Source organism: Carassius auratus, chromosome 38 (genome assembly GCF_003368295.1).
Source record: "Carassius auratus strain Wakin chromosome 38, ASM336829v1, whole genome shotgun sequence".
Taxonomy (NCBI): domain Eukaryota; kingdom Metazoa; phylum Chordata; class Actinopteri; order Cypriniformes; family Cyprinidae; genus Carassius; species Carassius auratus.
Window position 1 is genome coordinate 4,885,134 of NC_039280.1, and position 14,510 is coordinate 4,899,643.

General features: G+C 41.3%; 2 protein-coding genes across 4 annotated transcripts in view; one reads left to right on the forward strand and one right to left on the reverse strand.

The window, feature by feature from the left end:
* macrod2 (mono-ADP ribosylhydrolase 2) overlaps nucleotides 1-14,510 on the forward strand; it is a 489,520-nt gene that overhangs the window by 82,318 nt on the left and 392,692 nt on the right. The window lies entirely within an intron of this gene.
* On the reverse strand, nucleotides 50-10,075 carry flrt3 (fibronectin leucine rich transmembrane 3). 2 transcript variants are annotated; one of them, XM_026223569.1, is made up of 4 exons: nucleotides 9,772-10,075; nucleotides 3,766-4,043; nucleotides 3,312-3,640; nucleotides 50-2,326 (listed from the first exon to the last, which is right to left on the reverse strand). In XM_026223569.1, the coding sequence occupies exon 4, from the start codon at nucleotides 2,296-2,298 to the stop codon at nucleotides 349-351; it is 1,950 nt and encodes a 649-aa protein (XP_026079354.1). In that variant the 5' UTR covers nucleotides 2,299-2,326; nucleotides 3,312-3,640; nucleotides 3,766-4,043; nucleotides 9,772-10,075; the 3' UTR covers nucleotides 50-348. The 2 variants fall into 2 exon arrangements, with proteins under 2 accessions (XP_026079354.1, XP_026079353.1); XM_026223568.1 differs by having other exon boundaries at nucleotides 3,312-4,043.

Consider the following 14,510-nt stretch of genomic DNA (forward strand, 5'->3'; position numbering starts at 1 on the left):
CACGGCAATGAAAACCCACTTTCACAGTTGACAAGTCATCATATCTCAGTAGAGCACAAAGTTTTTTTTAATTGGTCTAAAACCATAAGTAAAGGAAGTACAGTACAAATGACTACAAATATCTAAAATATAGAATTGCAGTTTGAGGCAGCATACACCGACAGCTCAGTGATGGCCTGCAATCGGAACCTTTTTTTCCTTTTAATAAATCGTCCTTAAATATAAATTATATGGCAAATGTACATAACGATGCTTTCTCAGTCTTTTCAATCCAGTGTTTTTCAAAAGACCAAGCAGTCTCCGAGTCACTCGTTTGCAATAAAACGTCTTTGTAATCCTCGCACACTATCATGAATGAGAGTAATCTGAATCTGGTATTCCACTGTCTCTGTAGCTTCTGTTGTTGATGCTGTTTTCGCTGTGCGGGCTCTTGTAGAGACTTAAGCCATTAGGAGGAAAAATTGTGTGTATCACAAACTCCTCCTTTGAAACGGGCATGTGATTTATGGGAATCATTTGAAAAGAGGTCTCTCTAATCTCCAAGATGGAGTTGTCCTTCTTTGTTCCAGCTTCGGCGTAATCGTCCTTCCGTCTGCGCCCTTTGTTGTACGTGCAGTTCCTGGAAAATAAGGAACCGTTCCTGTGGACGTACCAGCACACCAGGGCTAACATGATGATAGCCAGAAGAGCCACCGCCCCTCCGATAATAGCAGCTAAAGGCAGATTGGAATTTTTGTAAGGCTCTTTCTCCTGCTCTCTGTTCAAGGTTGTGGTGGGATTGTACGGTTTCAGGGAACTAGTTTCTGTCTCTATGCAAACAGGTGTCTCGTCTGACAGGTAAATATTACTTGTCTCCATGGGAACCATGCATATCCGATAAGAGGATTCGGGCTCCAGAGCTGTGAGCAGGTACTCTGTTCTCTCCCCTTGGACGATGGTCTCTGTTATGGATCCGAAAGCAGGACTGTGGCCCAGCTTTAGCCAACTGAGCCTCAGGGCTGTCATGGGCTGGGATACTCTCCAAGATATGTGCACCGTCTCTGCGCTACTGGATTTGACGCTTATCGTGATGATCTTGCGACTGGACGGCGTCGTGCTACGATAATTTCTTCCCAGTTCTGGACCCTTAACCACAGGTCTTTTAGTCACATATGAGGGCCACTGGGGTCGAGAGGGTGGCAAAGTGTTTGAGACTGTGCTGGTCTCATATGTGGTTGGGATCTCTGTGTCTGAGCAGCCAAACAGCTCTGTGGATAGGTCTTTGATGGCCATCCCTTTCACCTTATCAGGACCTTGGCACATGAAGCCGCGCACGTTGACCCTAGATGGAATACTGCGCAGCCAGTCACGAACCCACTTCATCCTGCAGTTGCAGTTCCAGGGGTTGTTGCGCAAGAGCAGCTGGGTAAGGTTATCCAGGTCGTCAAATACCCCCATGGGTAGACTGCTCAAGTTGTTGCCTGACAGATCCAAACGGTACAGCTGTCGCAGAAAAGCAAAGGCACCTGCTGGCACGTGATTGATGTGGTTGTCTTGAAGATTTAGCTTCTCCAGGCTTGAGCCCGGCAGGTTTGCGGGTGGGGAAGTCAGGGAGTTTCGTACCAACGAGAGCTCGGTCAAGTTGACTAAATTCACCAAGGCCATCTCCCCAATGCCCCTGTTTTTCAGGAGGTTGCCATCCAGAACCAGTCGCTTCAGGTTTATAAGATCCTGCAGGGATGCCTCCGAGATGGAAGAGATGCGGTTGTCGTCGAAGCGAAGCTCCTCAATAGTCATTGGCAGGCCGGAAGGTATGGTGCTGAGGTGGTTGCGGGACAGGAAGAGCAGCCTCAAATGGTTGCTATCCCGGAACGCACCCTCTTCAATGCTGACAGCTGACACGGAATTGTCATCAAGGTGTAGTTCCTCAATGAAGGGAATCTGTGCCAGGGACGCGTGGGTGATAGTCCGAATATTGTTCTCCTGCAAATGAAGTTCCTTGACATTCAGCGGCAAGTTGGTGGGGAACTCGTCCAGATTGTTGCAGTACAGGTAGATCTTTTCGACACTGTTCAGCCGTCGTAGATCCGTTGGGATACCTGCGCTTTTGATGCGGTTGTTCTGGAGAAAAAGTACTGTAGCATCCTCTGGGATGCCCGAAGGGATGGAAGTCAAATCCCGGTCATTGCAGTATATGAAAGTCCCATCGCACCGGCACTGCGAGGGACATGAGGCTGAGGTGACCAGTGGATTGGCCAAGCCAAGCAGAAGCCCGGCTCTGATGAAGAAGACGAAGAAGGACTTGTAATTGCTTGCCATCGCTAATGTCCTCCTTGCGGTCGTTGCCCTTGGAGAAAAAAGAAGGGAAAAAGTCAAATTTATGCAATCTGAAGAAAAGGCAGTGTCCTGCTCTAATTGCTGTTTTATGTACGGTGCCTGCAGTGCTTCTTTCATTATAAATGATTCAATTTAAGACAAAGAATACAATATTTTTGCTACTGAATTAATGAAAAGAGGCTATTAACATTTCCAATGACATGAACAAATGAAAAAACTATGGTAGCGAAACTTGCCTGGGGTGTTTATCTTGATTGAAATCATTTTTATATCAAAACAATACAAAGAAGTGAAGAAAGAAAAAGGGGATTAGAGGAGAGAAAAAATAAGAAAAAAAGGGAGGACTGAGAGTTTCAGAAAGAAGTCTAATTGAAGTGGAAGTATATTCCCAATCAGCCGTGGATGTAGATAACAAATCCTTAAACCCACTAGCTTTCCATGAATGAGATGCCTATGTGTGAGAGGTTTTATCTTTCTCTCTGTGTAATGTAATCGCAGGCTCTTGTTGTTTTACACATTTCTGCTGTTAGGCAGTGCATTTCAAGGCTCCTTTTCATTGCTGAAACTGGTGGCAGAACACAGTCAGGCCTTGTTGATTGAATATTGTAAAACTGATCTTGTCTTTTTGCTCTTTCTTTTGTGCATGATTTACGGGTGTTATAATTTACCAAAGGTTGGAGGCTTGCAACTTGAAATTAAAGATCTAGATACATTTTTCTTAGGTTTCACACATTTATATATCTATATAACATATAATGTTGCATATATAAAATGTATTTTATATATAACAATTACGTTTTTTTTTTCTTTTACATATTTTTGATTTATATAGTAGATCATTTTATACTTCCATAGTCGACTGTAGCCTATGTAAGACATTCTTTAATGATCTGTTTATTTGAATTTCACATTTTTTCTTGTTACTTCTATCTATGCATATTTATATAATAAAAAATGTCAATTAACCAAAGCAAGATCATCCATAATTGTCATACCTGATTTAGAAATGCCAGTTAATCCTCTGCTGCCACCCAAAATCCAATGAGGCTTTAAGCTCTCCTTTCTATTCTTTCAGGAGATATTTGTTTGTCTTGTCCAATGGGTCTCTTTGGTTATATCCTGACCAGGCTGGTATTTGTTGAACTGATCCTTGTTTGTACCGCTGACCTCCTGTCTTGTATCACAGCGGCCACAGTTCATGCAATCAAAGGCTTTGCCATGGTAGATAAACCTATAAAGCAAGCAGCTCTGCTTCCAGACAGACCTCAGGCAGCTTTCTCCTGTGCAGGCATGCGATTTCAGTTAATTTAATCACAAAAAAGGACTAAAACAAAAAGAAAGGGAATAAAAAAAGAGAGAAGAATCCTTTTATTTTATGTTGCGATTCCTAATCAAACTCTTTTGTGTCAATCAGAGTCCTCTTTGAGAAATATACGGTTCTCGTCGCACCTGTCTCTCCCGAAGCAGACTGGTCATGGCATAAAGACCAAAGTCCGTCTGCAGTATGGTGGGCTTAAATCCAGGGCGGTTCGGTTCTGAAGTCAGGCTCCAAAGTCAGCCCCGAATCCTGTAGTCTCACTCCTGGCAGGAGCATGAATAAAGTATCCAGCCTCGTGGCTCGAAAGCAGAATCTCCTGTGCTGCTGTAGCACTCCGCCTTTCTGGCTCTAGTTTCACGAACCTGTGCCCGATATGCAGACACCCACTCCTTTTCACATGCTGAACTTCCTGGCAGGGATAGAAAGAAAAGAAAAAGAAGTCAATAAGAACAAATTCTTTTATTACTGACAGCATATGACATCTGAAAACGTCATGACGCCAGGAAAGGCATGTGGGCTTGTTGAGAATGAGTTATTGACTGTGCATAATATGCTGTTAGGCAGCGTTTATTTAATTCTGAGATGATAGTGCCAAGGCTGAGATTGAGTCAGACAGCGACGCAGCCGGCTGCAACTGGCCACTGTCCTTCAAACAGAACCCGTTCACTTCACCATCGACAACACATTGATGTAAACCGATAGCTTTTTAGCTTCTCTTTTCAAGGTTTGCACCTAACATAAAAAGTACACCACAATGGATTGGATTTTTATGGATTGTTACGGCCTGTAGATTGCTCCACTGCATTTGAGACTTATCAGATGGAAGGAAGGGAAAAAGAAGAAGGGTGTGTGGTTGAGATGGGAACTTGAAAGTCCCTTAAGCTTATTGGGTTTCTGTATATCAGGGGATTTCTTTGCCTCTGGGTAAATGACCACAGAGAAAAGCCCCTGGGCTTGCAGTCCTTTGATAGTGGACAATGTTTATGAAACCTGGATTAGTGGAGATGTTGTGTGGATTTTTATAAAAACCTTTCTTTTTCCTTGCCTTAAGCCGGTGCTGCCAGGCTAACCACATTCACTGCCCTGTCTACCACTAACCCCTAACACCCCCCCTCTAGTGTTCTCTATGGTGATGGCTGAAAAGAATTCCTTTGCATAAGAAAAGCGACCACGGTTTGGGCCCTGTGACAATGGCCGAAGACCGTTCCCTACCGCCTGGTGACGTTCTGCACCGAGCTGTGCTTTCAGAGACACTCTGGAAGCAAAAGGTAAGAATAAGAGTCATAGTGAAGCATATTGCTGCTGAGGCGTGATGCAACCACCAAAGGTCCCTCAGGCTGCCCCGACAGCACCTGAACATAACGCCCTTGCACTGCTCAAAAATGTACATGTGAGATGAATGTGCTTTTATGTCTCTCAGACTCATGAATATCCAAATGGTATCCTCAAGTCACCTCTGGTGGCCCCAAGGAGTTTGTCCGTGCTTCACCTACCATACTCTAATTTCCCACGGTACATCTTTCCTGTTACATAGACTGACAATATGTATTTCTACAACTGACAGCCACCACCACAGTTTGTGCCCTTGCCTGAAACCCTTCTTCTGACCTGTGGATGGTAACCTTGCTGTAGAACATGCTGGAGTATGTCAGGAAACTTTGAAACCGTTGTATAAAGTGACAAGGAGAGATTAGGGAATTGAAGGCCCTGTAACTTGATTACAGGTCTCGCCAGCGCTGTCTAATAATACACCCCATCCTTCTGTTGAGCCTAAGTGCTCCATGTGCATGCTTTTGTATTAGTAGATTACCAAGAGCTCGGAAACAGCAGCTGTGACCCGACTTCAAGGACAGGTGATGGTTGACAGTGAGATTTCAGTATGCTGACATGGACTAAGTTGCTTCCTTTTTGTCGGATCCTGAAACATTTAGAAAGATTTGCTACATGATTGCCAGATAAATTGAAGAGGAAAATAAGTACTTGCAGGAATGGTGAATGGTTGGTTAGCAATCGGCGTGCAATTTTCCAACTGTTCCGTGGAAATGTATTGATTTGGAGAATTATGTGTGTAAAGTAACTTGCCATTTTTCCAAAAGTCTGACAAATACCAGACTGCAAAATTATGTAGAGATGGAATTGCTCTTGATTTATGTACTGTACTCAATGTAAAGCACTTCCTGGCACCGTAGCGGGCAAAAGCAAGTTGGTGAAATGCAAGCCCCTTTGGTTTTTCTGCCAAGATACTTTACTGAAAGTATCAAGGTTCACTCACAGATGCCTGTGTATTTCCTGATATTTCAGCTGAGATCTTACTCAGGAGACCTTGATAAAAGCATAGGTGTCTTGGGAAATATATGTGGGCCAGTATTATTTTATGGCCGAAAAGGTCAAACACAAAAGAAAACCTCAAACCTCTACCTCAAACGCTTCACCAAAAGCTTGTCGTGCTAGCTCTCTCAATAGGTCATGCAAACCTTGATCTGGCTGGATGATTGGCTGCATTATCCTTTCCTTCGTCTTCCCTTGGCTTCTCAGATTTCACAGAAGTGGCAGAGGCCCATTATTCATTACAAGTTAAGCATAAGGGCCCTGGCCCTCATTCTTCTGCTTTACTGAACTCCTTTCACTTAGAATTATTAGCTTTTTCACATTTTGTTAAATCTTCCAGCTCCCTGCCCCACCCACTACTCATAGCCAGCGAGAAAAGGCCACTGAATGTGACGGGCACCTCTCACTATCGTCCTAATAGGCCGTATTTCCCGTTTGGAGATTGTTCTAATGGCCGGGCCTGCTTCTGCTCCATTGCTCTGCTGAAAGTGATGTTCAATCAAGCATCCTAGTTAAAATGGCCACAGCCACAACTAGCCTACCTTTTGCTCGCTTAGAGTTGTGTCGGACAAATGGGTTAAAAAGGCATTTAAGGGGGATAAAATCATATTCTATTATGATTATGCAACATAGAAGTGCAGATAAAATATTTTTGGAATCTTAATATATTTAAAATTGGAATATTAAATACAACCAAATATTTAGCTTTTCTATTATGACAATGCTTTTGAGTTTTTCTGCATTTTTAGTGAAATTAGGGTAATGCTTAAGATGGCAAACATTCCACCGTTCTGAGATGTTTTCTATTAGCTCCCCAAAATGCTGTCACATCTGATCAGTGCCCATGCATGAATGAAGACATTTAGGATGAAATTAAATTTGCTTCTTCATTGGTAGGTCCTGGGCTATGATTATGAAAAACAGCTTTCTTATTTTCAATAGATAATAGATTCTGAACCCCAGGCGGGATTTGAACTAAATGCGCCTCTTTGTCATGTATCTTACATCCATGAAGCCAAATCAAGCCTGAGAGGCTGAGAGATGAAACATTTCTGCCTACATATTTGGAAACGAGAAGAAGGGTTTGGACACGGCTTTAACGTTAATTTAAGAGCAGGCTATTGTGCTAGCAGCTCCCCTCTGGGTTCGGTTTTAGGGCAGATGATCCACAGGTTTGTCTCTGGCTGGGGTTCAGGCAGTGAGAGTGGATTCTAGGGGAGACAGGGGGTCTTTTTCTTTTGTGCTGCACTGAAAAGAAAGTGGTCCGTGGCAGCTGCACTGTTTTCCCCACTTGGTGGTGGTAGGTGCTTCTGTATCGGGCCTGTGTTTGTCAGATACACACACACACAGACACTTGGAGGCCGAACCGTAGCTTTAATTACCACATATGTACCCCCTACTAGGTTACAGGGGGCAGCAGTCGCCAGACAAGGGCAAAAAGGGTTGGGTTGATTTACTGCACTGTACTTTTCTGTTTCCACTCCAAAGAGGAGTAAATTGCATCTGTAATAAAGCTAAACTTGACATCAGACAGTTTATTAAAAAAAAAAAAAAAAAATATATATATATATATATATATATATATATATATATATATATATATATATATATATATATATATATATAAAAAAGATAATTTTCAGGAAATCAATTTCTAGGCTTGTTTTTTCGAATGTTCGTTTTGAAGAACGGCCTAACTGAGGTCAGAGGTTGGCTGCTGACACGAGTCGAGAATTCTATGAGAACTATTTGTTTTTGTCCTCACCACAAAAGGGTGACAGATTTTTTTTTTCTGTAGGCCTGAAAGACATGACTATTTCATGTTGACTGAGTGAATGCCACGGACCACTGGGTTTAGCCTTCTCATTCGTGGCTTGAAACAAAGAGTGCTGTCCTCCTGGCTGCCAATAAACATACACTGAATGCTTAGATATTTGTATTAAAATATAGAAAGTTTCTTCATTTTTATTCCTGTGTATTACTATCTAAAGGGAGCTTGGTATGTATGTCTTTTTAAAGCACAGAGGAGTAGTATTTGTAAATTGCTGATACAAATTGTTTATGCAAGCGAAAAAGACTGCCACAGAGTGCTTTGACACATCCAACAAAGAACAATGGGTTTGTTAATTTTATCACCCTCCTTACAAAGTCAAAGCAGGCCATTTGTGGTTCTCAGCTATTATCATCCTAAGAAACAAACCTATCCGAATACACAATCTTTTAGTACTTTTGAACATATGAAGCTCAAAGCTATAGGGAAAACAACTTGTACTCAGTACATTAGGGATTCAAAAAGAGGTCTTGTTCACTTGAATCTCTTGCATAGTTGTCTAATGTGAATATAGTTTATATGAATATAGAATATATTTTATAGCAGTCTTATATACTGATCTAATCAGCTCTAACTGAAGGCTTTATCTTTTATCATTGCATTACAGTCCCTCGCTCTTTATCAACACAAAACTATTATTTCAATCTTGACATTTTCTGCCTAACCGATATGAAAGCTTTTGTTTCAGATAACTTGGAAGGCTACTTAAAAGAAGGGCAATTGGTTTGATGGGAAAATCCTGAAGCAGCTGACTGCCTCAGATCTCTTTAGAGCGCCACACACTCACTTCTCTCACGGAAAAGCACAGGGCGCACATTTATGGCGCGCCAATCTCGTAGTCTTTTGAGTATTCGTTAGTATTCCAAATTAGAACGCGTTCCTCATAATCAACGAAGCTATGTGTTCTGCGAGCGGTTTCGATAATGGGAGAGATCTACGTTAGTTTTGACGCCTCGCGCGCAGTGTACATGGACTGTAGCGCGTCGCATCCTCGATTCCTCCATTCTTTATTCCAAATCACTCTTTCTTAACACTTCTAGAGCGCAGGTTGGGCATTATTAATATATATTTCCTCATTTGGAATCGACGTCTGCTCGCTTCTCAAAGCCTTTCAAACTAGAACAGATTTAAGACGCGGCGCGTTAAGTTTATGCGTTCCTGTTGATTACACGCAGAGAAAATACAAGCTGCATTGCGTTTTTTCTAAACCAGTACTCGATATTTAAGGACTGGATATCAGTCTAACTGATATACAATGCTGATGGTAATAATAAAATGCAAGTTGAGCGTCCTTCGTTCGTTCATTCGCGCGCAGCAGCATGGAGACTTAAAGAGATAGTTCACCCGAAATAAAAATTAAAATAGGTCGTATTCTCATCAAGTTATTCCAAACCTATATGACTTTACAAAATCCTTTGTATATTTTATGTTAGGCAGTTTGACAGCCTCAGTCACCATTCACATTCATATGGAGGAAAAAAAGATGCACTGAAACTAAATGGTGACTGAGGCTGTAAGCCCTTAACATTTCTCCCTTACATATCAGGAGAAAAGGTTTGAAACAACATAAAGGTTATTAAATAATCCCATAATTGTATTTTTTTAAAGCTAATTATTGTTATAAAATTAATTTGGAGATGCATCCTGAATGCTAAATGGCAAATGAAGGGCTATCTACTGCTAAATGTCTTGACTACTGTACTTCAAATTGCTATTACATCTCCCTCGAATCCCTAAGGGTATGCCTGCATTCGCTATAAAATGCCTTTTCCCATTGCAAATGTCTAATGGATCTGAAAGTTTAGAAGCAAAGTCCACTGCATGACGCTTTGTGGGTGTTCGGGATGTAAGGGATAGATGTAAATTTGCTCTATGCATGTTTTGAAGGTATTTAATCACCTCCGAGTGCTGAAATGCATAAAGGAAAGGGTTAAAAACAGCCCCCAAAAAGGGGAAACTCCAAACAAAATACACTTACCTGCCCAAGCAATAATTCAAAAAGGCAGATCAAAAAGAATATCCTCAAAGCATAAAGTCAGTCCGTAGGATAAATCCAATACGATGGAAGATGATTTCAATCCCCAAAAAGAGCCCAGTGTCAGAAAGGCTCAATAGCAGCAATGGTGCGAAAAGCAGGGTGTGTTTTTATTTCCACACACACTTGTTCACATACACACACACACAGACACACACACACACTCCTGTGGCTCAGAAGAGACAAGATAGAGAAGTCGGCAGAGCTGGTCAGCTGCCTGGAGCTCACTGCAAGTGTGAGGTTACATCTGCCTCCAGCTCTGCTTCAACACAGCGCTGATGTCATCCGGGGGGCGGAGCTTGTGGCTTCCTCCCCTTACTCGCCCTATCTCTCTCTCTTTTTCTCTCTCTCCCACTTCCATCATGCTAGATTTACTGTGAACGCTAGGGGGAGCAAGAGAAAGAAGGATGAGAATTGAGCAGCCTTGAATAGGCAGCTTCAGTGGGCACTTCATGTGTTTGTGTTGAAGGCCACCAGAAGCCTTATTTATATGAGCATTATGTGTGTGTCTAAAAATTAAGTAATGGAATTTAAATGCTAGAGATGCTGAGAAAAGGCAGAGCAGTTTATCAGCACTGGTATGCGCTTATTTAAATCAGAACAGTGAGAATCTTTATTTTAGTGATATGAGTATGTGTCTGTAAGAGAGAGCTGTTAATGGCATCTAAGTTTCACAGCACATTATGAATTTTTAAGCTTGGAAGTCAGGCGTTATGTTCAGCCTCATTATGCTTATTAAGTATTAAAGTGGCTCCAAATGGCGAATTTGCTCCCTCATAAACCAGCAGTAGAGACTGTGTGTGTGTGTGTGTCATTGTCTCCAAAGGGCTTTTGAAGACTTTTGTACAGTGGAGTCTGTTCCTGACCTCAGCAGACCCGTATGGATCAGCGGTTATTGTGTTCTGCCTAAACTCTTTGCCAGGAGATACAGTTCTCCTACACTATTTGTTAAGCAGATAGTTTACCCTAAAATATGAGTCATTTTTTGCTAAACCTCATGTCATTCTATGACTCTTAATGCTTCTGTGGAACAAAAAACGGGAAATTTCTAGGCCACTCTTTCCCATTTAATCGAAGTAAATAAGGACTGGGTCTGTCAAGCTACAAAATAACAAAAAAGATACGTAAATGATGTGGTCCATTCTCCATGGACTTTCCAAGGGGCTTTTTTTCTCCACCATCTGTTATTATATTGAAAAGAATGGCCAGTAAATTCTTAAATTGTATGCACTGCAGGTTTGGAATCACATTTTGTTTAATGATGAGAAGAAAAATTTTAGGATGTATAATCCCATTTGTGGATTGCTTTTTCCATTTAAAAGCTAGATTTTTGTTCTTTTTATGTGCTCAAATTATTATCATCATCATTTTTTAATTACTGCATGAAATTTCTCCAGCTTGCTTTACCTGTATGTTTTTCTGATATTTTACACATTTGTTTTTCCCATAAAGGAACTGATATTTCTCACAGAATGTGGGTCAGTCAGTGACTAAATGCTGGTGTCCTTCAGTAGAACAGATAAGGTTGACCTGCTTTCACTACTGTGTGGCTTGACTGTTTACTGGACTGACATGAAGGAGAGCTCCCATTATCCCTTTCCCATGCTCCACCATGATTGGTTGTTGAAAGGGCTAACCCTGTCCTGTGGCAAAAATGTATGGAAAATTGTATTTAAATATTTAAAATACATATATGATAATATATAAATAGTGGTACAAATGCAGTCACTGGTGCAATACTTCTTTAAAAGTAACTAATATTTATTATTTAGGTATTAATAGACTTCATAGATATAAAATGCCATAGATTACTTTTTCAATATCTACAAACAGTGTAAAATATACTTTTGATATCTAATATCACTGTTGTGTATTACATATACTTGATTAATGTATATAGCAGTAGTTATTTATTTAGTTATTTTACTTTTTTTGTAAATGTATTTAAAGTATATTTATATTGTTATATGGTTAGGGTTAACCCTAATACTAACCCTAACCCTAAGTATCGTAACATAACTTCATTTAGCATGAGGGTTACCTACCACCTTTGCCAAACCATGTCTTGTTGCATAGCTTTACAAGTATCAATTGGAGGATTACGCAGCTGAAAGATGTCCCATCCACCCTGGGCTTTTACAGCAGGTCTAGATGTCGTGTTTTTAGGGTCAGAGGTGGAGAAGCAGGGCACAGTTGTAAGTGACAAGAGGTCAGTGCAGGGCATCATGGGAAGAGGCCGTCTGTCCCCCCGTCTCGGGACGGATCACGACTCCGGCCTCTGCATCGACCCTTCCGGCATTTTTCTCTCCTAAATCTGACTAGGCTTTGTCTGTCATCAGCCCTTGATTGACTCTTAGACGTACAAAGGGTCCCAGTGGAGGGCCCCAAGAGGGTCCGATTACCACTATTTCAATACAGTTGGGGGAGTCTTTGGTTGGGGTCATCTGTTGTTTGGGAGGATGAGCATTCCTCATCTTTCCAAAAGATGCCATTTATTTTATCTGCTCCATCTCAATGTGTTTTGACAACAGACATGACTTTGAAGGAGCTCTGGGCCTTCTCCTTCCTCTGCCCTTCTCTCGTTCGTTGCAGTTAGGGGGTGGAGACAAGCATAGCTAAGTTTATTAAAGCACTTGATGCGGTTAAGTGCTAACAAGAGTGTTTTTAGTTCAGGCTTTATGCCTGAAGAACGTCTGACCTCTGCTTTCAGAGATGTTCACGGTACATTCTTCGCGTGACAAGCAAATAAGTCGCATTAAATTGGTCTTTCATTCTTTGACGCGTGTTTCTTATATGGTGCTCTTCACTTGAATGGAATTTACAGCGTGAGTGTCAAAATCAAAGCCATACGTAAAGTCGCACACTTTTCAAAGACTCGTTGAAGGGTTTGTCATTCTGATCTTTACACCTCAAGTGTATATTTCATCCCCCTGGCCCACTCTCAAACAAACAATCTTGAGTTTGTTCGCTGTGCTGTCCAGCTCCAGGAGATTTGTGGAGTATTTTTCTAGTGTCTCCAGCGGCTCCACTTACACACATACACACACACAGATACTCATATTTACCTAGGCTGTGGACATACCATAGACTTAATTTGTTTTTAGAAAAGCTAATTATCATTACTTTAGACTAACTCAAACCTCAGTCCTAGAACAAAAGAATAGTTAATAATGCATCATAATCAGTTTACGCAAACAAAATTGTTTGTTGTTGTTAATTATACAGCTATAATGTATTTTCTGATAAATTTGTTGTGTACAATGATTGCCAAACATTACTGATTGGTTTGTAGTTTAATACATTGTTACTGATTCTTCCAAAACTATCACATGTCATTTTTCTTTATCTAAGCTAGCCACAGTTAAATACAATTGTCTTTGTGACAAATCTGCAGAATTTGCTACCACAGTAGAAAACACATCACCAAAAACCAAATGTTTACAATTGCAAAGCATAAAAATGGAGATTTTAAGTGTCAGTGTAACACAGAGATCTTTCTTTTAGACATTTTAGACATTTTTTTTTTAAACACATTTAGCAAAGAATGGCTTTGTAAGCACACATTCACGCATTGTGTTTAGAATACATAGTTGCAAGGCTTTCTAAATCTTGAACACATGCCCAGTTAAAGGAAACTTAGAAAAGCTTTTGCCAAATATCTGCTTTGTGTTTTTTATTTTTTATGTTTTATATATCCTTCTGATTCATTTCTAATCATTCACCATGGGCAATTAGCAGCGATCTCTGTGCTGCTGACTTCTCATCCTCTCTGCCACTTCCACAGAGACCTCCGCAATATGGCAGAATGTGGATTGCAGGATGGGGTCCAGCTCCATGTACAAGTGTTCATGCTCATAGCAGCATGATTGAGTGGAGATGAATTATTTCCTGCCCTTTCCTGTACTGAATGAGCAGTCCAACTGCCCCATTCTGAGATGGGACGCTGCCTTACGTGACAAGTCAATACTGTCTCCTCCTAGCCCCTTTTTAATGCAGATCCCAGATGTTTAGCATCAACCTCCTTGGTCTCAGGAGACTAGAATCTCCTAAGCAGCAACAACAGTCTCACAAAGCGGACTTCCTGCTGTTCAAGCCTGAAACCAAAGGTCTGAGTCAGCGGTCAGCACTCTTGTGTATTTCTGAGGAATGAGCAAATCCTCACAAATAGCCCTCTGGGTTGTCTTCTCCATTTTCCCCTTTGTGTCTGTCGCTTGTTTTTCTAAGGACCTTCTTGTGTTGGCCGCAGGGATAGGGGGTGGGTTTGGGTTGACTTGTCAACTGTGTGGAAACCTCTGGACCCCCCAGTGGTAAATGAGCTTTGAAACAATGGGCTGTGATCAGATTAGATAGCTCACCCCTCTAACCCCGCCCCCCATAGCCCAAACTACTCCGTTAGGCCTATCGGTTTTGCTAGAGATAAAAGATGCCATCAGCACACAATGAGTCCTCAGTCTCACCATTCCAGCGCTCTAATGTAGCTCACTCAAGCACCTCGCTCTTTTCCTCTCCAACGGTTTACTGTTTCAGCCCTAAATCTGTAATTAGCCAAATAACAATCTTCTCACTCTCTTTCAAATATAGAAGCCTCCCCGTCTTCACACTAGGAATTTAGCTGTGCAATTGAAAGTCTCTGGAGGACTTTCTCCTTTGTTTGATATGCACTCTTTTTCAAAAAAGTTTTA

Coding starts and splice junctions, on each gene's coding strand:
- flrt3 (XM_026223569.1), bottom strand. CDS start 2,298: ATGGCAAGCAATTACAAGTCCTTCTTCGTCTTCTTCATCAGAGCCGGG.